At 46.9% G+C, this 22,420-nt stretch overlaps 1 protein-coding gene across 2 annotated transcripts in view; it reads left to right on the forward strand.

The window, feature by feature from the left end:
- Positions 1-22,420, forward strand: part of GRIK3 (glutamate ionotropic receptor kainate type subunit 3) — a 301,429-nt gene that overhangs the window by 256,780 nt on the left and 22,229 nt on the right. For both annotated transcript variants that reach the window (XM_081961775.1, XM_081961776.1), the window contains exons 11-12: positions 12,542-12,765; positions 20,382-20,500. In XM_081961775.1, the coding sequence (XP_081817901.1) occupies positions 12,542-12,765; positions 20,382-20,500 (343 nt within the window). The remainder of the gene's footprint in view (positions 1-12,541; positions 12,766-20,381; positions 20,501-22,420) is intronic.

Consider the following 22,420-nt stretch of genomic DNA (forward strand, 5'->3'; position numbering starts at 1 on the left):
ATACTATTGTATTCAACTAATAATAAAAATACAATAGCATAAATAACATGTAATACAAAATCTAACAGCAGAGGTAAATTTCCAGGATAGTAAATTGAAATGGCTGTCAATTATAGATTGTTGATTATAGATTAAATGGACCTACAGTATGTAAAATCTGGTATTAAACTGTAGTATTAACACAGGATGTTGCTTGTTTTCTATCCAGATATCCACTTACCTGAGGCCGCATAATTGTAATCCAATCCAATCCAGTCCTCCTGCAGCACTGTGACCCATTTTTGGCCTCCCCAGTCTCCAGCAGCACTCTGTTGGCCAAAAACGAGCCATGCGGAGGCCCCCCCACAGCCTGTTTTTGGCCGGCAGAGTGCTGCTGGAGGCTGAGAAGGTCGAAAATGGGTCATGCGGGGGCTACATGCAGCCCCCTCATGGCCCGTTTTGGCTGGCAGAGGCACTATGGGCTGGTCCTTTGATTTTTCCAGGCCAGATTTAAGCTTCTTGTGGGCCAGTTCTGGCCTGCGGGCCTTGAGTTTGACACCCCTGACCTAAATCATAGATGTGGGCATCTATGATTGTTAAAAAGAAAGATAACAGCATTTCATATTTATTTAAATACATATGAAATGCTGTTATCTTTCTTTTTAACAAGTCAAGTCAAATCATGGGAATGTTTGTGTGAGTGTTCATTAGAACATAGAATAACAGGATTGGATGGGACCTTGTAGGTCTTCTATCCAATAGAGCAGGAAACCTACTCTGGACAAGTGGCTGTCCAATCTCTTCTTGAAAGCTCCAGTGATGGAGCACCCACCACTTTTGAAGACAAGCCGTCCCACTTAACTAATTGTTCTCACTTTCAGAAAATTCCTTCTTTATTCTGGATTGCATCTTTCTTTAATCAAGTTTCCATCCATTACTTCTTATCTTGTCCTCAAGTTCTTTGGAGAATAGGCTGACCCTGCGTTCTCTGTGGCAATCGCTCAAGTATTGGAATACTATTATCATATCACCCCTAGTCCTTTTCTTCTTTAGACGAAACATAACTATTTCCCCCAGTTGTTCATTGTATGATTTAGTCTCCAAGCTCTTTATCATCTTTGTTGCTCTTTACTCTTTCTATGGTCTCAGCACCTTATTTGTATTTTGGTAAACCAGAATTGGATGCCGTATTCCAAGTGTGGCCTCACTAATACAGTATAAAGCTATATTATAACTTCTCATGATGCTATCCCTCTGTTGATGTATCCTAGGACTTCACTGGCTTTTTTGGCAATTGAAACACATTGCTGACTCATACTTAACTGGTAATCCACTAGGACATTTAGACCTTGCCTCCAGACGTTGTGAATGCCCCAACACTGGAAGTCTTTAAGAAAATGTTGGATAGCCATTTGTCTGAAACGGTTTAGGGTTTCCTGCCTAGGCAAGGGGTTGGACTAGAAGACCTCCAAGGTCCCTTCCAGCTCTGCTATTGTATTGTATCTCTCTCACAATTTCTACTATTGAGCTAGGTACCACATATTCTATATCTATGCATTTGACTTTGGATAGGACCCAGTGCTCAAATCTGTCAAGACCCTTCTGACTCTTGGGTTTATCTTTTGAAGTATTGGCAATTCCCCCACCTTGGTGCCATCTGCAAATTTGATGAGTTGCTATTTTATCCCCTCATTTATATCATTCATGAAGATGTTGAAGAGTACTTGGTCTAAGACGGCACCCCACTGCATGATTCCCTTCATGTAGATGTGGTTACTACACATTGAGTGTAGTTTGGCAGCCAGTTACAAATCCATCTGGTGATGATGCTGTCTATCCCACCTTGTTCTGTCTTACCGAGAAGTAGGCTGTGGTCTACTTTGTCGAATGCCTTGTTTTTAACAAACCCATTAAGAAGAGCGTCAGGAGTGCAGCCTCTTCCAGTTTTGGGTACTGTTGTACCAAGAACATGCATCTCTTTAAACATTAAGATTCAGTCACTCTGATTCAGCTAACCTTCTTTCCTGCCCCTTGAACATAGGACTTTTAATGCATCTCAAGGACAGGCAGTGTGTAAATCAAGGCAGCTTAAACCATTAGAATGATTACAACCATCATTACTCATCCCTGCTTCTCCTTCTTCTGGGTTTTTTTGTCTTGCAATCTTCCTAGCAAGAAGGTATGTGCATTAAAGAAGAAATGAAAAAATCTTAGGGGCCCTTTTGGTAATTTGTTTCCATTTTTAATCCAATCTGTTCCACCACCACCTTCTCATAATGTTACGGTTCATACCAGAATGCTTTTCTGCACAAATATTGGAGCAGCTTGGGATGGGAAATTTGACATGATGGTAACAAAGCTTCAGGCTGACCACTGTGCCTTGCCTGTGATTTTCATCTTTTCCAGGGCGCTGCTCTGGAGAGTCCAAAGAAGGGGTTAAACACAGCCAATCTGCCCAGAACTGAATTGAAACTTTAAGCCACGCCTCTGGTGCTGACTCTCCTCAGATTTTTTCAATTCAGCTAGCCCAGTAGACGCGCTTTAAGATTTTCTCCAGTTCTAAGATTGATTCCTTGGACTCTCCAGAGGAAGAATAATTTTTTAAAACAGTATATTTAAGGATTTTTAGAGCAGGCTGGTGAGTTTAAATTTAAGTTTGTTTTTTTCCCTTTTTAATTGGGTTTTTCTCACCCTTTCGGCTCTCCTGGAGTCCGGGGCTTTGCTCTGGCTCCTAGAAGCCGCAGGCAGCTGTTGGGGGAAGCGCGTGGGTCGGAGTGCCGACACCAGTGCTGTTGGGGCACCCCTACTGGGGGCCGATTCCCACTGGAAGCCCTCCGTTGCAATTTGTGCTTCTAGCAAGTCAAATTGCTGCGTGGGCTTCCAGGGCAGCCATTTTGGCTTCTTCCCTCTTTAAAATTGGCGCGCAAAGCCCCGGTGAGTTCTGGCCGCCATTTTGGATTGCGCAATCTTCCAGCTTTACTTTTAAAAGTTTTTTGCCGCAGCTGCCTGGTGCCTGGCTCTTTGCAGGAGCCGCGTGGAGTCAGACTTGCCCGGTGTGACCGGCGACCTGGGCCCCAATCCAAGCAAGTGATAGCGGCGTGGGATCGTGGCCTGCTGGGTCGCCTCCCTTACTCTCCTGCAGGCGCTGGGAGCGAATTCTGCTCGCGCCTAAAAGATTCCAAGCTACTTCAGGCCTTGCAGTTTCTCTGTCTCCTCAGGAGCATCGTGCTGCGGTGGGCTTTCTGGAGGTGGTGAGTGGTGGTTTTCCCATCCCCCTACTGCCCCAACCAGTGATTGTTACCATGGCAGATCAGGCCCCTGAGACTTCTGAGGGTGTCTCTTCCAGAGCCCCTGTAAGACAGGCCGGGAAAGCTGCCAGGGAGGCCATTAGAGGGAATAAGCCTTACTCCAGGCATGGCCCCAAGCAGGGCTCAGGCCTAGACAAAGATGCATTAAGGCGACAGAAGGCCTTAGAAAAACAGGTTTCCAAAGCCCAACAGCAGGCCCAATCTTCCCTTTCGGTGTCTCCTGGGGAGCCCTCCAGGGAAATTCCTCCAGCCCAGGGAGGCCCCATTTCTGATAGTGAAGAGGAAGGGGATTCCTTGGCCATGGCAACTTCTCCAGGCCATTCCATGGCTGATCAGGCTGATCTCTTTGCCTGTCCCTCTGATATGGAGGAGGGACCAGCTCCAATGGGGCCCTTAGCCCCTCAACAGCCGATCCCCGGGCCCACTCAAAGGGTTCGCCCCATTGAGGACCAAGGGCCTAACCTATCCACTGAAATGCAGGAAATAATTAACAGGGCCATTTCCCAGGGCATTGAGGCAGGCATGCCAAAAGGTGGCAAGCGCACTCGCAAGACCCACCATTTGCAACCCCAGGAGGATTCCAGAGAGATGACTCCTAGCCTTCCACCTCCGTCCCTGCATTCTTCAGTGGCCTCCGATGAGTCAGACTGGGAGGAAGAAGAGGAATTTCTTCCTAGGCAGGAAGCTGAATTCTCTGGGGATGAGGCAAGCCCCGCCAAAAAGCCGGCCTTTTCAGGCTTATTTAATTTGGATAATTTCAAAACCATTTTAGATAAGGCTAAGATCTCAACTCACATGGGGTCCACCCCCCCCCCAGCTCAGGTGGTTGTAGACCCTGATGATCTATCTGGGGATCTCTTTGAGGAACCCATTTCGGTCCAGGAAATAGTTCCTGTACCCAAGATGTTCCTCAATTTAGTTCAAGACAGTGGAGTGGGCGCAGCCAGCTACCATGGCTACCCCCAGCAGCCATGACAAGAAGCTATATACGGTGGATGCCAGCCTGGAGGAGCTGCTCAAGCTCCCTCCTATCGATCCCCCTGTAGCGGCTCTTACCTCCTCTTCTGTGCTCCCTCCTGACCTGTTGGAGGGGCTCAAGGCTGAGGACAAGAGAACCGAAACTGCTTGTCACAAGACCCATCAGGCAGCTGCATGGGCCATTAAGTCCTCCGCTTCAGCCTCCTTTTTCTCCAGGGCGGCTCTCCTGTGGCTGAGGCAGTTGTTGAGGAAGATACCTGCCAAGGACGTTAAAGTCAGGCAGGATATCAATAAAATCATGGCAGCCACAGAGTACACTGCTGATGCCACTCTGAATGCTGCTAAGTTTGCCTCGCGTGCCCTAGCGTCTAATGTTACTTCCAGACGCCTCCTGTGGCTTAGGCACTGGAATGTGGATATGCGCTCCAAATGGAAGCTTGTTACTGCCCCCTTTAAAGGGGACAAGCTGTTTGGTGAGGTCCTTGATCCAGTCCTTGTGGAAAACAAGGACAAAAAGAAAGTGATGCCATCAGTCACCAAAAAGCCTGATCGTAAAGGTCCTGGCTCTTACAGGAGGGAGGCCTTTCGGAACAATGAGCCCTCCACCAGCTCCGCCCCCTATCATCGGGCGTATCCCCAGCAGGGTGAGCGATCTCAGGACCGTCAGTCCTTTCGAGACAGAGGTCGCCAGCAGCCCTTCTCCAAGCGGCCATTTCGGGGGGGCTCCGGCTCCCGACCCTTTAGGAGGTATAAATGACCATCACAGGTCAGCTCCCATAGGCGGGCGGTTGCAGTTGTTCCACGCCAAATGGGAGCAGACCACGTCGGACCAGTGGGTTCTTCAAACGGTCTGCATGGGTCTCACTTTAGAATTCTGGTCCCCCCCTCCCCGCCACTTTATCCGGTGTCCAGTTCCCTCAGGGTTAGTCAAAAGATCCCTCATGGAACAGGAGATAAGGCACCTCAAGGAGATCAGGGCCATAGAACCTGTCCCAGCAGGCCAGGAAGGAAGAGGGTTTTACTCCATCCTGTTTCTGGTCCCCAAAAACTCAGGAGGGTGGAGGGGGATATTAGATCTAAAGAGGTTCAATCACCACGTGACATATCGCAGGTTCAAGATGCAGTCCCTCCAGTCCATCTTGGGGTGCATCAGGCCAGGCGATATACTAACGTCCATAGACCTCAAAGAGGCCTACCTCCACATCCCTATCCGCAAAGCCCACCGCAAGTTCCTGAGGTTCTCTTACGCGGGCCTCCATTACCAGTACCGGGCAATGCCATTCGGCCTGTCATCGGCGCCCAGGATATTCACAAAGGTTCTTGCAGCCGTGGCGGCTTTTCTACGGTCACGTCCGGTCAGACTCCACTGTTACCTAGACGATGTTCTCATTCTGTCATCATCGCATCAACAAGCTGTCAGCGATCTAGAACACACCATGCAGGCGCTCCGGGACCACGGGTTCACCATCAACCTGGAAAAAAGTCATCTCGTCCCCACGACCAGACTGAAGCATCTAGGGGCTGTCATCGACACCACCTCGTGCACGGTATCCCTGTCTCCGGAAAGGGTGGCCAGCCTTCGGGAGATGGTCGTTCAGGTGCAGCAGTCACGTCTAGTCAAGGTGGTTCAGCTCTCACAGCTCCTCGGCAAGATGATCTCGTGCCTGTCAATCGTGCCTTGGGCGAGACTTCACTCCCGTCCCCTTCAGTGGCTCCTGCTCCCATATCAAAGAACAAACGAAAGCAGCTCAACAAGACTGATTCCAGTTCCAGCAGAGGTACGTCGCTCTCTAAAGTGGTGGTTGTCTCCGGCCCTGTTAAAGGGGTCGCCATTCAAGGAGCCAGTCAGGCTCACCATCACAACGGATGCCAGCCTGTTCAGTTGGGGGGCCCACTGCCACAACCAGCTCGCACAGGGCAGGTGGTCCCCTTCCGAAGCCGCTCACAGCATCAACTGGCTGGAGCTGAGGGCAGTCAGGCTTGCGCTGAAGCGCCTCCAGAGCACCGTTCAGGGCCACCACGTGCGCATCATGACAGACAATGTCGCCACCAAGGCGCACATCAATCGACAGGGGGGAACGCGCTCCAGATCCCTGATGAAGGAGGCGGAGCTCTTGGGTCGATGGGCGGAGAGGTATCTCCTTTCTCTTCAGGCGGAGCACATCTCGGGCACGAGAAACACCCAGGCGGACTGGCTGAGCAGATCCACAGTCGACCACTCGGAGTGGCGTCTACATCCGCTGCTGTTCCAGCAACTGTCCCAGAGGTTCGGCCTCCCGCTGGTGGACCTGTTCGCCAACGCGGCCAACGCGCATCTTCCGCGGTTCTTCACAAGGTTCCACGACCCGAGGGCGGAAGGAGTCAACGCGCTGCACGGCCCGTGGCCGAAAGGTCTGCTTTACGCTTTTCCCCCGCTACCTCTTCTTCCCAGAGTCATCAGGAAGATCCTAGCAGAGGAGGCGGAGGTGCTGCTGGTAGCACCGTACTGGCCCAGGAGAACCTGGTTTGCAGACTTGGTGAGTCTTTCGATCACACCACCGTGGCGGATTCCTCCACAGGACATCTCTCTCAGCCAGGGGGCCCTTCAACATCCAGAACCCCAGTGGCTGCAGCTGGCCGTCTGGCACTTGAGAGGGATCTCCTAAGCAGAGGCAAGTTGTCAGACAAGGTGATTGGCACCATCCAAGCGTCACGACGGCAGTCCACGACGCGCATCTACGACACCACTTGGAAATCCTTCGCCAGCTGGTGCACGGCTCATGGTACGTCTGCGCCCCCTGGCTTCGGTTCCTGTCATCCTGGACTTCCTGCAGGAAGGTTTGGACAAGGGCCTGGCACCTAACACCCTGAGGCGCCAGGCGGCAGCCCTGTCAACCATCCTCTCAGTTGAGGGCTACGCATCTCTTGGCCGGAATCCGACCATCCGCAGTTTCCTCAGGGGAGCGACCAACCTGAGACCCCCAGTGGTCCACAGATACCCATCTTGGGATCTCAATGTAGTGTTGCGGTCCCTCATCGGGCCCCCATTTGAGCCCATTAAGACGGCCAGTCTCAGACACCTCACATTCAAGACGGTTTTTCTGGTCACTATCACGTCTGCTCGTCGCATATCGGAACTGGCTGCCTTGTCAGTCAGAGAGGACTTGTGTCTCATTCGTAACGACAGAGTAATCCTGAGGCTGGACCCTTCCTTCATTCCGAAGGTCAATTCCTGGTTTCATCGGGCGCAGGAGGTGGTCCTTCCGGATTTTTGTCCGCATCCTCGGCACCCGAGGGAAAAGCGCTGGCACATGCTGGATGTGCGCAGGACTATTCGCAGATACATCAAGCGCACGGCCAGTTTTCGGAAATCCGAATCTCTATTCGTCTCCTTTCAACCAGCTTCTCAAGGCAAGAAGGTCTCTTCATCTACCATTGGCGGATGGCTGCGAGCCTGCATTGCGCTTGCCCACGTTTTACAGTCCGTTCCTGTGCCTCGCAATATCACAGCACATTCGACTAGAAGCGCCGCCACCACAGCTGCCTGGTCTACACAGGCACCGATTGAAGAGATCTGCAAGGCGGCCACCTGGACTTCTCTGTCTCCATTTGTCCGAAATTACAAACTGGACAGTTTTGCATCGGCGGAAGGGACCTTTGGGAGGCGTGTTCTTCAGGGCATCCATACCAGCGGAGCGACCCTGATGGCTGAGCCTTCCCGCCCTAGTGACAGTTAGCTTGGGCATGTCCCTTCTTTGGACTCTCCAGAGCAGCGCCCTGGAAAATGACCATTGTCTTACCTGAAGGGTCCTTTTCAGGGCGCTGCAACGGAGAGTCCACCCCGCCCTGGGGTCTATTCTCCGCTGGTGTTTGTGAAGTCACAGTATTGTTTGTTGTTTCTGTTATTGTTGTTGGACTATTTTTGACTTGTTCCATATTAGACTTCCAGTTGAAGTTTCAGCGCGCAACTGTTCCACGTCTTCATTGAATAAATCTGAGGAGAGTCGGCACCAGAGGCGTGGCTTAAAGTTTTCAATTCAGTTCTGGGCAGATTGGCTGTGTTTAACCCTTCTTTGGACTCTCCGTTGCAGCGCCCTGAAAAGGACCCTTCAGGTAAGACAATGGTCATTCTCAGAAACCGAAACCCTTTGTGTTACCCAAAGCCTAAAAGTGTGCCTGAAAATAAAACCCCTCCAGGCAAGAGAAGAGAAGCTCTGCTCCACTTCACCTTGCTTCTTACATGCTGCCAGGCTCTTTGTAGCTACAAGGGATTACGAGGCTGCTCAAACCTAAAAGAAATTCAGTGAGGTAACTAAAAAATGATGCGCAGGATTTGTTCCCCGCTCATTAATCCCCCTTTTCAACACATTTGAGGAGGAAGGTTTGCTACTGTTCTGCTCTGCTATTTGTATGCCTCCCACCCAGATCTTTGAAGAAGGCAGCTCATTCGTTCCTTTACTACTTTTTGGTCCCTTCAAATCAGTCTTGACTCTGGGACTGCCTGAACTGGTCCTTGCAGTTTTCTTGACAGGATTTTGGAAGTGGTTTGTCCTTCCCGCCTTCTTTTGGGGCTGAGAGAAAGGGATTGGGCCAAGGCCACCCAGCTGGCTTTGTGCCCAAGGTGGGACATGGTCTCCCAGTTTCTAGCCTGATGCCTTAGTCGCTATACCAATCTGGGTCTACATCAGGTCTATGGGGCTGAAATCTCTTAAAATAGAAGACTTAAGTGGCAATTAAGTCATTGTGTGCATCATCTTACCTTAAAATTACTATCATAGCACTTTGAGAGCTGCTATAATCCAGATGGTAGCCCTTTTTCAGGGATACCTGCATTATTGGTATGGTTGAATAGCTCACACCGTGCTTCCCCCTGGAAGGGAATTCTGATGGAATTCGTCCACCTTTTGCCAATCACCAGCTTCAACCTGCTGGAACTAACAGCTGCTTATTCCTTTCACCACACCCTGCTGTCTTCAGTAAAATCAATGAAATATGCATTATTTATCTTGTTTTCCAGTGACACAGACAATTAGTTTATGAATGAAGTAAAGTAAATCTGTCTAGCTCTGTTGTGGCTTTGGGGACTATTGTCACCTGTGGGTTTAGACGTCTTCCTTAATTTGTTCAGTGTCTGTTGTACAAATGCATTAATTGTGGAGCCAAGGATGTCTTTGCTGACAGCGGGTTGAGGTGTGTTCTTTCCACCCTTAACCCAACCTTCTCCATTCGAAAGGGCCCCTTCCTTCTCAGCTGCTTTACGGGTGATCATCATTCTAGTGGGTGCCACCAAGACACCAATAAAGGGGGATATTTGTAGCTCCTTGGTGCTCTCGCAGCTTGGGTGTTTTCATGCAGACATTTCATTACCCAAACTGGGTAACATCGGCAGTACTAGAAGGGAGGGGAGGAGCAGCGGCAACAACAACTGTGGGGCCCTTGGTGCTCTCTGAGCTTAGTTGTTTTCTTGCAGACTTTTCATTCCAAGATGATGTTTACCTAGTTCAGGGGTGTCCAAACTTGGGAACTTTAAGACTTGTGGACTTCAACTCCCAGGATTCCCCAGCCAGCATGGCTGGCTGGGGAATTCTGGGAGTTGAAGTCCACAAGTCTTAAGCTTCCCAAGTTTGGACACCCCTGACCTAGTTTTTGGGTAATGAAACATTTGCAAGAAAACCACCAAGCTTAGAGAGCACCAAGTGCCCCTCACCAGCAAGACAATCCTGGGGACTCTGACCTGCTAGCAAAAGGGATCAGAGTATCTAAAATAGATCCAAGGTACCATAATCCAGCATATTCATGGGGAAAATTTCTTTAGGTTGTGGTTTTTCTTCTTTGCAAAGACCAAGAGAAGTAAAGTTGGAAGAGATATTTGATAGTACCAATATAATCTTCTCCATGTTATTTATTTTATATTTGCATCACATCAAACACAATGAAAAAAAAGGATTGCACACATAAACACTGTTACAAAATTTAGAGAAATGAAAAAAGACAACAGAAAAGTTTTGAGTTGTGAGAAGCCTGCATTTTGACTATGTAAACTCAGAAATGCTAAAGTATTATTATTTATCAACCAGGATTAACAATTAAGGTTTTTTTCATCTGAAGCTTTCTACACATTGGGAAGTACAATTTACATGCACCTCAGGGGTGGGTTGCTGCTGGCGTTATTGCCGGTTTACTTCGCATGTTTATGCGCCCGCCGCACATTGCTTGCGCATGCGCAGTTGCCTGTAAATTCATCTGTGCATGCGCAGAACATTATAAAATGACTAAAAAACATGCCGGCAAAGATATGGGTGACTGGGGAACTGGTTCAGGGACGTGGCCAGTCTGCCATCCCTACCGGTTTGGCGACCCAATCCCAATTTCCACTACCAGTTCGCCTGAATATTTTTGTTTTGGAGGTGCTTTTAAAATAACATTTTTAACCGCTCTATATTTTTATAATATACCCTCCACATCTGACTACTTAGTTGCAAAGAAGTTTGTAACTTTAAAAAAAAATTGTATGCATTTATTTATACCTTTCTAGTTTAGTCTCCCTGCTATAGGAGATGGAGACTGATTACAGGTTTATAGCAACAGCAATAACACTTAGATTTATATGCCACTTCATAGTGCTTTACAGCCCTCTCTAAGTTTACAGAATCAGCATATTTTCCCCAACAGTCTGGGTCTTCATTTTACTCTCCTCGGAAGGATGAAAGGCTGAGTCAACCTTCAGCCAGGTGAGATTCGAACTGCTGAACTGCAGGCAGCCGCCAGTGAGCAGAAGTAGCCTGCAGTACTGTATTCTAACCACTGCACCACCACGGCTCAGGAAATGGTGCTATTGAGTTTATTTCATTATTTTATTTATACCAAGGCTGAGGGAGCTCTATCTCTCTCATCCGCTCAAATTAGGTACAGTATTTCAGGTGAGGTGCCCTCCCAGAAGATGGTAGGTAACAGCAGGAATTCAGGTGTTCAGAGCCAGAGGCTTTGAGGGAATGGAGGAGATTTTTTTTGGGGGGGGGGGGTTGGAACTGCCAGACTTCAACCCTGCAGGTGTGGCCATGTCACTCTAGCAGGTGAACATGTCCTGCTATTTCTAGCATGACAAATTGTGGGGCATCTATGAATAAGGGTAAAAAGTGGGACTTCTCATGAAAGAAAAAAAATAGCCTTACAAAAAAACTGGATCCAATACAGGTAGTAGTCCTCAACTTACAACAGCTCATTTGGTGAATGTTGGAAGTTACAACGGCACTGGAAAAAGTGACTTATCACCTTTTTTCACACTTTCGACCTTTGCAACATTCCCATGGTCACATGATCAAAATTCAGATGCTTGGCAGCTGTCTCACATTTATGACGGTTGCAGTGTCTGTGGTGGGGGATGTCACGTAATCCCCTTTTGCACCCTCCTCCGGATTCACTTAACAACCGTGTGGCTAACTTAACAATTGCAGAAATTCAGTTAACAATTGTGGCAAGAAAGGTTGTAAAATGGGGCAAAATTCACTTTAAAAATGTCTCATTTAGCAACAGAAATTTTGGGTTCAGTTGTGGTCATAAGTCAAGGACTACCTCTAAAGGCTAAAGTGGATAATCTGCATGTGTTTGCTTCTTAGGAACATAAAGAAAAGTTCCAGATATTCTTTAATATGTTACCCTTCCAACAGTAGTCCCTCTCCAATTCCTTTGTGGTGGTTGTTAGGAGAGACTCTTGTTCCCTTAAGAAACTGCTCACCAAGACAGTTTGATATTTTATGCGAAGCTCAAGAGGGGCACCTCAAGAGGCGTCACTGCCTGGCTAACTTAGTCAGGATCAGATCCTAAGCACTGCCAGGACAGGTTAGTCCTTGGACAAGAGATCTCCACAGAATCCTGGGGCTGCAGTGCAGTTTAAAAGCATCCTTGAAGGAGGGGGGAAGCACTTCTATACTGTGGCCAGAAAACATCAGAGATGCGGCATCACTAGGAGCTGAGCTATTTTACCTAAAGGAGATGCAGTTGTAAAATCACACCCAGATCTCCGTGGGGATTCTCAATCATGCAGGTCTTGGTTGTGCCAAAAGTGTTTTTCCAAAAGGCAACTGGACTTGTTTTTTCTTTGAAAATGTTTCATTTCTCACCCAAAAAGCTTCGTTGGTTAAGTGAAACTTTTACAAAGAAAAAACCAAGAAAGGCTTTTGGAAAAGCACCTTTGGGAAATTGACCCAGATCGTATTCCTTTGCTCCACCAAGTCTTTCCTGCTTGCCTCTAACCACTGCTTTCATCTCCCTCTGCTTCTTGCTGATTTGCTTTGCAGAAAGCTGACCTGGCAGTTGCTCCCCTCACCATCACCCACGTTCGTGAGAAAGTGATCGACTTCTCCAAGCCCTTCATGACTCTTGGGATCAGCATTCTCTACCGAAAGGCCAATGGGACCAACCCCAGTGTCTTCTCCTTCCTGAACCCATTGTCTCCTGACATTTGGATGTACATCCTCCTTGCTTACCTGGGAGTTAGCTGTGTGCTTTTTGTGATTGCCAGGTAAGGAGCTTGCAAAAAATAAACTTTGGGTACATAGTGGGAGCTTTCCGCTGAGCCTCTGGATCGGCCTCTATACCATATCAGACTCCCCCTCTCTTTCTCTCCCTCACTAGAAGGGGGTTTCACTCATATTTTACATGGTTAGGAGAGAAGAGAAGGGCTGCACTACTAGCTCCCACTCTCTGCCTAATAATTCCATCTCACCATCTCATAAAGTCCCCCCTAATTTTAAGGAAGCAACCACAGTTCATGTTCTGACAAGGGATTTGGTCTAGTGGTTTCATCCATTTCCATCAATTCAGCCGCTGATGGCTTTGCTTAGAGCCTGTCATTGAAATAATTTGCCCTGCATCCTTGCTCAGCGCTTAATCATTTATGGCAGGTGTCTCCAAACCTTGCAACTTTAAGACTTATGAACTTCAACTCCCAGAATTCCTCAGCTAGCATGGAGGAACTCCCTCAGCCAGCAGAATTCTAAGAGTTGAAGTCCACAAATCTTAAAAGTTGCCAGGTTTGGAGACCCCTGATTTATGGGAAGACCCGATACAAATGTGGGTGGGGCTGTAACTTCTGTGCTTCTTCTTCAACACCACTACTAGTGGAGGTGCAGGATCCCTTCTCCCTTGCATGTACTCCCTGACCATGCTTGGATGCAACTTGCCTTTTGGCTCTCCCCGATAACTGTTCAATCTAGGTCTGGGACTAAGTGGCTCCAATAAATTCTCTACCATTTTTACATGTGGGGTTGGCATTCCAGCTGTTGGGAAGAGGCATGAGAACTTCCCCAAGACTTAGTGGGTGACAGCTGCCTTTCTCAATAAGTAGCACCACCCTCAGTCTGATCAGGTTCACTTCAATGCTGGTGGTCTATAAGATGTGACCTTGACAAGGATTACATGAGGAGCTGCTAGAAAATGAAAAAAAGAGCACGTCACAGAGCCCTACACGGCATAGGCCAGGTTATTTGTGGAACTGGCTTTGCCCCATTACATCAGCTTGTCCCACTCATTGTGGGAGGGAAGGTCTAGGACAGGGATGTCAAACTCTATTTCATTGAGGGTCTCATCAGGGTTATGTTTGACCTCAGGGTGTGTGTGGCCAGCTCAATGTTACTCGTGTTGGGGACACCTATGGTGGTCAAGTGCTAAAGCAGGGCTTCCCTCGGACACTCCTTCCCTCTCATTATAACCTTCCTTCCTTCCTTTTCTTCTTTTTCCTTCCCTCTTCATTCTTCTTTCTTCTTCCTTCCCAACCTTCTTTCTTTTTCTTTCCTCTTTCCCTTTCTTCTTTCCTGTCCCTTTTTGGATGCTCAAATGCAAAAGGGAAAACATTTCTCCTTTTGTTTTGCTTTTGTTTTGTTTTGCTAGCCCTCTGCCAGAAAAAATGGAACCCAGGGGGCAACGTCCGAGGCCCTATTTTGGCCATAATGGAGCCTCCATTTTTGCTGGCAGAGGGCTGCAGGAGGCCATTGCAGCAAAAAACAGGTCCCTCCTGAGCTCCATTTTTGCTGGCAGAGGCCAGTCTGTGGTCCTTCACTGTTTCCAGGGCAGCCCCGTGTGCCAGATCTAAGCCCCCCTGAGCCTTGAGTTTGACACCCTGGTCTAGGACAACTTGCTGCAGGACGGCTGGCCGCAGCCAACACACCACAGGAAAAGAGTTACAATAATATCAAAGAAAGGGTGGAATAGAATCATTAAAGAAAGGATGCCAAAGGAGGGACAAAATGAAATGTGAATGATTAAAAAGTAAAGTTTTAATTATTTCAGATAATTAAATTGAATTGATGAATTGTCCTGCAGCAAGTAAGCCACGATGAGTTGTCCCATTCCAGGGAAGGCATGCTACAGAGTCCTCCGTCAGTGACTTCTGACTGGCGGGGTCAAGGAAGGCGGCCTTTTCTGCTGCTGCCTCTGCTTGGTGAAACCTCTTGCCAAGAGGCAAGATGGCGGTGCAGAAAGTCCCCAATCGTCTGACCTGCTATAAGGAGTCAAAACCTGGCTTGGTAACCTTGAGTGGGGGATGCAGGGGCCCACACAGCATGGGGCTGGATGGCCTCAGGCAGGGGTGTCCAAACTTGGCAACTTTAAGACTTGTGGACTCTCAGAAGTCCACAAGTCTTAAAGTTGCCAAGTTTGGACACCCCTGGCCTCAGGAGATCTCCCCTCACCCCAGGTGTCTGTATTAACAACTTTTGATCTCCCCACCTTGGATCTCTCCGTCTCTTGCAATTTTATGTTGTTTTACCTTAAAAAATAATAATCATAAATTATTTGCTTTTTATTTTATATTGTATTGATTGAATTGTACTCCGCCCAGAGCCTCCCAGTAAGGGAAACGGGCAGTTAATAAGTTTGATAAACAAATAAATAAACCTTTGCCATCATCATCAGGACCAAAAAACAGACAATTAAAAAGATGGGCTGTGTCATGAAACTGGTTTTCTGAATCTACTCAGCATATACATGCAGAAACTTGCAATACTCCCCTCCCACAGACAGACAGACAGACAGACAGACACACACACACACACACACACACACACAAACAAACAGAGAGGCAGATTTTGATAAAAACAGTTCTACCCTCATGTAAAACTGCTGGTGGTCTGAGATGCAAAGAGGCGGATTTGGTTCAATTTCAGAAAGTATTTCTACCTGTAAGTGCAGTTCAGTCCTGGAACCGCATCAGTTTTTGGGGTCCCGAATCCTGGCTCCCAGCTTGAAAATCAGTTGGGTTTGAGTTTTTCCAGGCTCCCTTTATCTTTAGGGATTTGCATCCTAGGTTTCTTGAATTGGCTTTCCTTTGATCCCAATGGTGCCTCAAGGTTGGTTTTACTTTCCCCTTTTTTTTGAAAAAAAGTTTTTTTTTATTCTTCAGACATACATTCATAAATATACATTCTCATATTTATTATTACTATTGTGTGTATATCTTTTAACATTTATAACAATTCATTTCTCCATCTAAGGATTTAAATATATAATCAGGACTGATTTACCTGCCATCCCATCCATCCATCTTGTTTTACCACAACCCTACTTTTCCTTCCCTTGCCTTTTCTCCTTCCCTCCCTTCTTCTCTACTTTCTTCTTTCCTTCTCTCCTTTCCCTCTTCTTCTTCCCCTTCCTCTCCCCCACTCCACCCCTCTGCTTCCCCTTCCTCCCCTCTCTCCTACACTTACTTCCCCTCCATTTCTTCCCCTCTTTTCCCCTTTCTTCTTTCCCTCTCCTTTCCTCTCTTCTCCTCTCCTCCTCCTCCCTTTCCTTCCTCTCTCCCTTCCCTCTTTCCATTGTTGTGATTACATATTTTCCTCTTCAATCTGATGCCCCAACACTGGAAGTCTTTAAGAAGATGTTGGATAGCCATTTGTCTGGAACGGTATAGGGTTTCCTGCGTAGGCAGGGGGTTGGACTAGAAGACCTCCAAGGTCCCTTCCAACTCTACTATTGTATTGTATTGTATTGTATTTTCGGGATGGCATTTGAGCAAACCGGATTCTGTATTTACATAACCATCTTGACTTCCCTCTTCCTCATTTTATTTTCCATTCTATTAGTTACGCATGCATTATCTTTTAAACATATGTTTGTATATTAATACTGTATTGTATGTAAAGTGAGGAAGTGGCCATGCTGACCCACTGAGGTGGGCGAAGGAGAAGCTCCCTCCCATGTTGAGATCCTCATTCCCTCCCTCCCCACCCAACAAAGATCCTTTTTCATTGAAAGGAATTCTACACTTCTGGCAGCAGCCAGAGCAGAGGTGGATTCCTACCAGTTCAGACCAGTTCTGCCAAACCGGTAGTGGTTTGCCGCCCTGGGTCGCCACAACCGGCAGTGACCCAGGCCTGCCACATCTCCAAACCGGTTCCCCGGTCAGCACGGCACAGGTTTTTTTTTCATTTTTTAATGTTCTGTGCATGCACAGACCTATTTATGGACAACTGTGCATGCGCGCAGAGCACACATCAGGCGCACATGTGCAAAATTGCACATGCACCGAACTGGCAGTAATGCCAGCAGCAACCCACCCCTAAGCGGCCACAGACACAGTCTTAGGTTGCAAATCATCCAAACAGACTTTTGCGGCTGCAGCCCCACACAGAATTAGCGGTGGGCAACTTGGCTGCCTTTGCTGCATTTGTTAAAAAGGGAGAAGTGTCACACACTCTGTATGGTCATCCCTCTCTTGCTGATGGCAGGTGGGGGAATGGCTTCCCACCCCTCCCGCTTCCTGGGGATGGGTTAATGGGAACTAACTGAAAGGTGGGAAACCTGCTGAGGACCACCTCTCTGTCAGTTTAGCCAGAGCCCGTCCAGGTAGATATTAGAGAGAAGAGGCTGGGACGATTATCTCCATCTGCCTCGGGGCTGGGGGGGAGGGGGGTGATGACGCTGGGCTGGCTCCCCGGGGCCATTACAGCATTTGGAGGCGATTACCTGAGCTTAGTGCCTAATACCCTAATTTTGTATAATGTGCTTGTCAAAATTAGCTCTACGGGGAACAGACCAGCTCCTTCTTTGCTCTGGCAGATGTTGATTGGCTAAATGGTTACTGCAAAGAGTATGGGGTGATGAAAGCTTTAGAGATGCCTTTTGCCAAATCTCCTGAAAGGAGATTTTTAAGAATGCAAGATCTGGGCCATCATCCCTCTCAGTCAGGGTCCCCTTGCACAAACACAATTCACGGGAGCGGCAGTGGGCTTTTAGTAGCTCTGTCTTTTCTCTACACTCAGACAATTTTACCATTTAATTGCTCTAATTGGAGGCACGTAAGGTTGGTTTTGGGAAGCCTTGGCAGGGAAGCACAGGGGTCCTCTGTTCCTCTCCTGCTGCGACGTGTGTTGGGCTTTATCCCTCATCCAGTGATGGAACCATGACTTTTAAAACTCATGAAATTTAAACACAAGCCTACATTTCTGCTGCAGCTCTTGATTTCCTGCCTCTGCCATTTTCCATACCAAGCATTTCCAGCATTATTATTATTTGAGAGGCCTAATAAGAGTATTGAAGAATAAGCTATGCTACAGGCCACCCAACCAAGAATAAGAAATAGAGAAACACTTTGCTAAACAACTAACAAATGTAGGTAGGAAACAGACCACAGTAGTAATGGGTGAATTTAATTACTCTAATATCAACCGGTAGACCAACTATGCAGCAACTGGGAGATAGAACAAATTCCTAACCAACCTACCTGACAACTTTGTCATCCAAAAGGTAGAAGAGGGAACTAGAAGAAAAGCTATGCTGGACCTAATTCTACTAATAGAGAAGAACTGATAGTTATTCAACCCTGGGTGAGAGTGACCATGTCATGATGCAATTCAATATAATGCAAATAAAAGCAATAGAACATAACCCAACCAGTGATTTAAACTTTAAAACAGCTGATTTTAACAAACTTAGAGAGAGCCTAAGAAAAATTCCATGGATAAAAATCCTAAAGGAGAAAATAACTCAAGAAGCGAGGGAAACACTGAAAAATATGAGTATAAAAGCCCAGTTCCAACACAATACCACTGAAAACAAAAAATAAGAAATCCAAGAAAAAACCAGCATGGTTGCACAAAGATCTCTCTGATATAACTGAAAGACAAAAGGATAAGTACAAAAATGGAAAGAAGGTCACGTAACTAAGGCAGATTATCAGCAGATAACCAGAATTTGAAGTCAGGAAAGCAAAGACTCAGTATGAACAAAGACTTGCAACAAAAGTCAAAGATAATTAAAAAGTTTCTTTCAACATATAAATAACAAGAAAAAAAATCAAGCAAACAGTCCATCCACTAAAGAGAGAAGGTGGCGAGGAAGTAACAGACAGTAGAGAGAAAGCAGAGCTGTTTAACTTATTCTGGGTGTCAGTCTTCATGCAAAAAAAAAAAAAAAAACCACCACACCCTATTACCCAATATACCAAAAACAAAACTATAAGAGACAGACTAGAAATAAAAACTAAAATAAGCAATAAAAGGGTAAGAGAACAACTGTCTGATCTTGATGAGTATAAATCACTGGGACCTGATGGATTACATCCCAGAGTTCTGAAGGAGTTGCTAGATGTTATCTTAGAAACCATTATATTTTCCAAAACTTCTGGAACACCAGGGAACTACCAAAGGATTGGAAAAGAGTTCTCATCTTCAAAACAAAAAAAACTGGGGGGAACAAACTCAGGAAACTGCAGACCAATCAGCCTAACATCAATACCTGGGAAGATACTGGAAAAAATAATCAAAACCAGATCTGTGAACGTCTAGAAACAAATAAAACTATATCTAGTAGCCAGCACGGGTTTGTTAAAAACAGATCAAGCCAAGATAATTTTATTTCATTCTTTGACATAGTGACATAGTGACCAGTGAAATGCTATGGATATAGTATATTTAGACTTCAGCAAGGCATTTGTCATGCCCCCATTGGAGTCTGAAACTGTGGGGGAAGATGAGCTAGAACAAGAACTGACAGTGATTGAGAGGGCAGCTCCATTGGCCTTGGAGGAAACCGGGGAAGGGCAGAGTCAGTCAAGCCAAGTTTTTTGGGGAATTAGTAAGGCCTGCAGGCAGGGAGGAATGGAGGCAGGATGAACATGAGAGACAGCTCAGACGAGGAGCAAGGACCACCCCCTCCTGATCCAAGGGCTAGGAGAGTGCAGAGAAGGCGTGATCAGCACAGACTGAGCAGGCTACTCGGGAGGAGAGTGCCCCTTCACCAGTCACACCTGGGGAATGAGACTTAAGGAGACGCTGTGGGGAGGGGCATTTGTCAGGAACAAATGCTGAGTTCCTGAAGTGTTGCGTGCCGATGTTTGAACTTTCCAAGAGTGCATTCCTTTTGGTGTGGACTAATTATCTGGATGGCAAGTTTGGCTCAGCCTTTCTTCCATTTTATTCTCCTAAGTGGAGCCCCAGTATTGCTTCTCTTCCCTAGCTTGGCCTGCTCTCCTCCTCCTTGGCTCCCAGCTTGCTTGTTTGTAGAATTTCTATCCTGGTTTTCACTGTAAAAACCTGTAAATCACACTCTCTTTAGTATAAATTGTTGCCAAGAAAACAACCTGGATCTGTTTGCAATCACTGGGAATGAAATTCAACTTAAAGCAGGCTACAGTCCATCATTTCAAATGTTTGTAAGCATTTCGGCACTAGGCACATGTATATTGCTACCAATACCATTCAGGCCATAAAAAGACCTTATGAAGCATTTTATTTTTATACACATCAATACATGTTTATGCAAAGCCCCTTCCGCTGACTTATCCCAATTGATTGGGGTCCCTCTCCCCAGAGCAGGCAACTTTGCAAAATAAAGGGAGAAAGACATACTGTAGGAAAATTACATTATAAAAGCTACTTTCACAATTCATCCGCATCTCACTGTCTAAAGGTTATTTTTGCTATGTGTATCAGCCAGTTTCACCAAAACATCAGTACTGCCATAGGCTGTTTCTCCAGTGATGGTTGGGGAAGGCCAACTTCTGAATTCCACTTTTGCTCAAACCTGAATGGGTTGAACCTGATTCAAATTGCCCAAGTGGTGCCCGACCCATGGCATCTCTCTCCTGCCCATCCGTGCCTGCCTTCTCTGCAGGAGTGTGACCTCCCCTCTTTCCACATGTAGGTTCAGCCCTTACGAATGGTATGATGCTCATCCATGCAACCCCGGGTCAGACATTGTCGAGAACAACTTCACTCTCCTCAACAGTTTCTGGTTTGGAATGGGAGCCCTGATGCAGCAAGGTAAGTCCTGCTCCTGCCCCTCTTCCGCCCTTCTTCTTGTATTGCTCCATGCGCTTGTAGCATGCTTCTCAATTGACAGGTGCAAGATGAATGTTGTTGTTAGGGGGAAAAAAGCCTTGGAGCAAGAGATGTAATACGGTCTCTTCTCTCCTTCATGGTTACAAGCAGCAGCAGAGCACCAAGGAGTTGCTGTCATCATACAATGACAAACAAAGACGTTGCTTTTGAAATTGGGGGGAGAATGTCTCTAGGCAGCCTCTGAAGAGCTTGTCAAGATCAGCTTCTCTGTCTCTTCCACTGGGGAGGATCTTTAGAGCAGAGGCGAGACCTACTTAGATAGAACTACCCAGACCAAAGTGTCCTGAGGAGCGAGACTCCCTCTGCTCCCCACAGGACCTGCTCACCAGCCCTTCCTGCCAGGGAGAAGTGGGAGTCCAGGGGTTTCCACGGGCCTAAATAGCTAAACTAATGGAAGGCTCGGAAGCCAGCAGGCAGTAGATTTCCCTGTGCTCAAAGCCTGACAGGGATTACTCAGCATTTGCTCTGGGTACTTTTTCATTTGTGAAAAAAGAACAAGGACCCAAGGAACACATGGAGGCCTCAGACAGGGTCATAGGACCCAAGCTGGGGAGGATGAAAAAGTCACGGGGGCCGTTGTGGCTGCACCCTAGATGACTTTTGCATGCAGGGGTGACATTGACACATACACAAAAAGAGGGAGAATGTCATCATGTTCTTGTTGAATGTCTATGAATGCCACCAATCAGAGCCTGAGGTTCCAAAGGAAGCTGCCCCTTCATAATTTTTAAAGAAATGTACTTCCTTTCTTTCTGAATTATTAATCCGAGTCTCTAATTTGCCATGCTCGGTGTAGTCACAGTTCTGTTCTGAGAGTCATAGCCATGCTGGAAAATGGCACAGAAAGAATGCAAGTGTTTGAGTTTTCAAGAACACTGCATCAGGCAGGAAGTTATCCAGTGGCCAGCAAGGGGGTGGGAGGGGGTTGAACCTGATGGCCTCAAGGACTCTCTCCTGAAGAGAACAAAAGCAAGATCCCACATCCCTCAGACCTGTAGGTGGAAGGACAAGAAGCAATGGGTGGAAACTGATCAAGGAGAGAAGCAATCTAGAACGAAGAAGAAATTTCCTGACAAGACAATTAATCACTGGAATGACTTGCTTCCACAATGTATGAATACTCCAACACTGGAAGTTTTTAAGAAGAGATTGGACAACCATTTGTCTAAAATGATGTATGGTTTCCTGCCTCAACAGGGAGTTGGACTGAAAGACCTCCATGGTCCCTTCCAACTATTCTATTCTATTCTATTCTTAATCTAATCTAATCTAATCTAATCTGGAAATGGTGGTTGTGATAGGATTGCTGGGATCAATTTACACTGTAACTCCAAGAGGGCGGGAGATTCAGTGCTGTAATTCATGGTAGGGTTTGATTATGCCTACCTTTCAGGAGCAAAGAAAATGTAACCATTTTCCTTGGGGTTTTTTTGTCCAATTTTGAAAACAGAGAGTCAATGTCCAACTAACTTTCCTTCCTTCCTTCTTCCTTCCTTCCTTCCTCACTTAAAATTATATTGATATGGCTACAGTGCATGTATTTGATTAACTACTCTTGTATCACACTTTCTGATCTTAGAGAAGCTCCTGCACATTAAGGATAACTGGACAGAGGAACGTTTGACCCAGGGTGGCATTGTACTCCTTTTCTATCTGGAATGCTTCCATTTGGATTTTTGCACAAAGCAGGGGGGGGGGGGTGTTGAGCATGATGGGCTTAAGACGTCTTTCCATGTCTGTGAATTGTAGTCTTGAGGGGATTCACCAGGAATCTGGCCAGCCAGCACAGAAAGAGGCTCTTTGGCTGGAGCAGACTAGGTAGCAGCAAGGTGCCAATTCCCC

This window comes from Natrix helvetica (assembly GCF_964273705.1).
Source record: "Natrix helvetica genome assembly, chromosome: 9".
NCBI lineage: Eukaryota > Metazoa > Chordata > Lepidosauria > Squamata > Natricidae > Natrix > Natrix helvetica.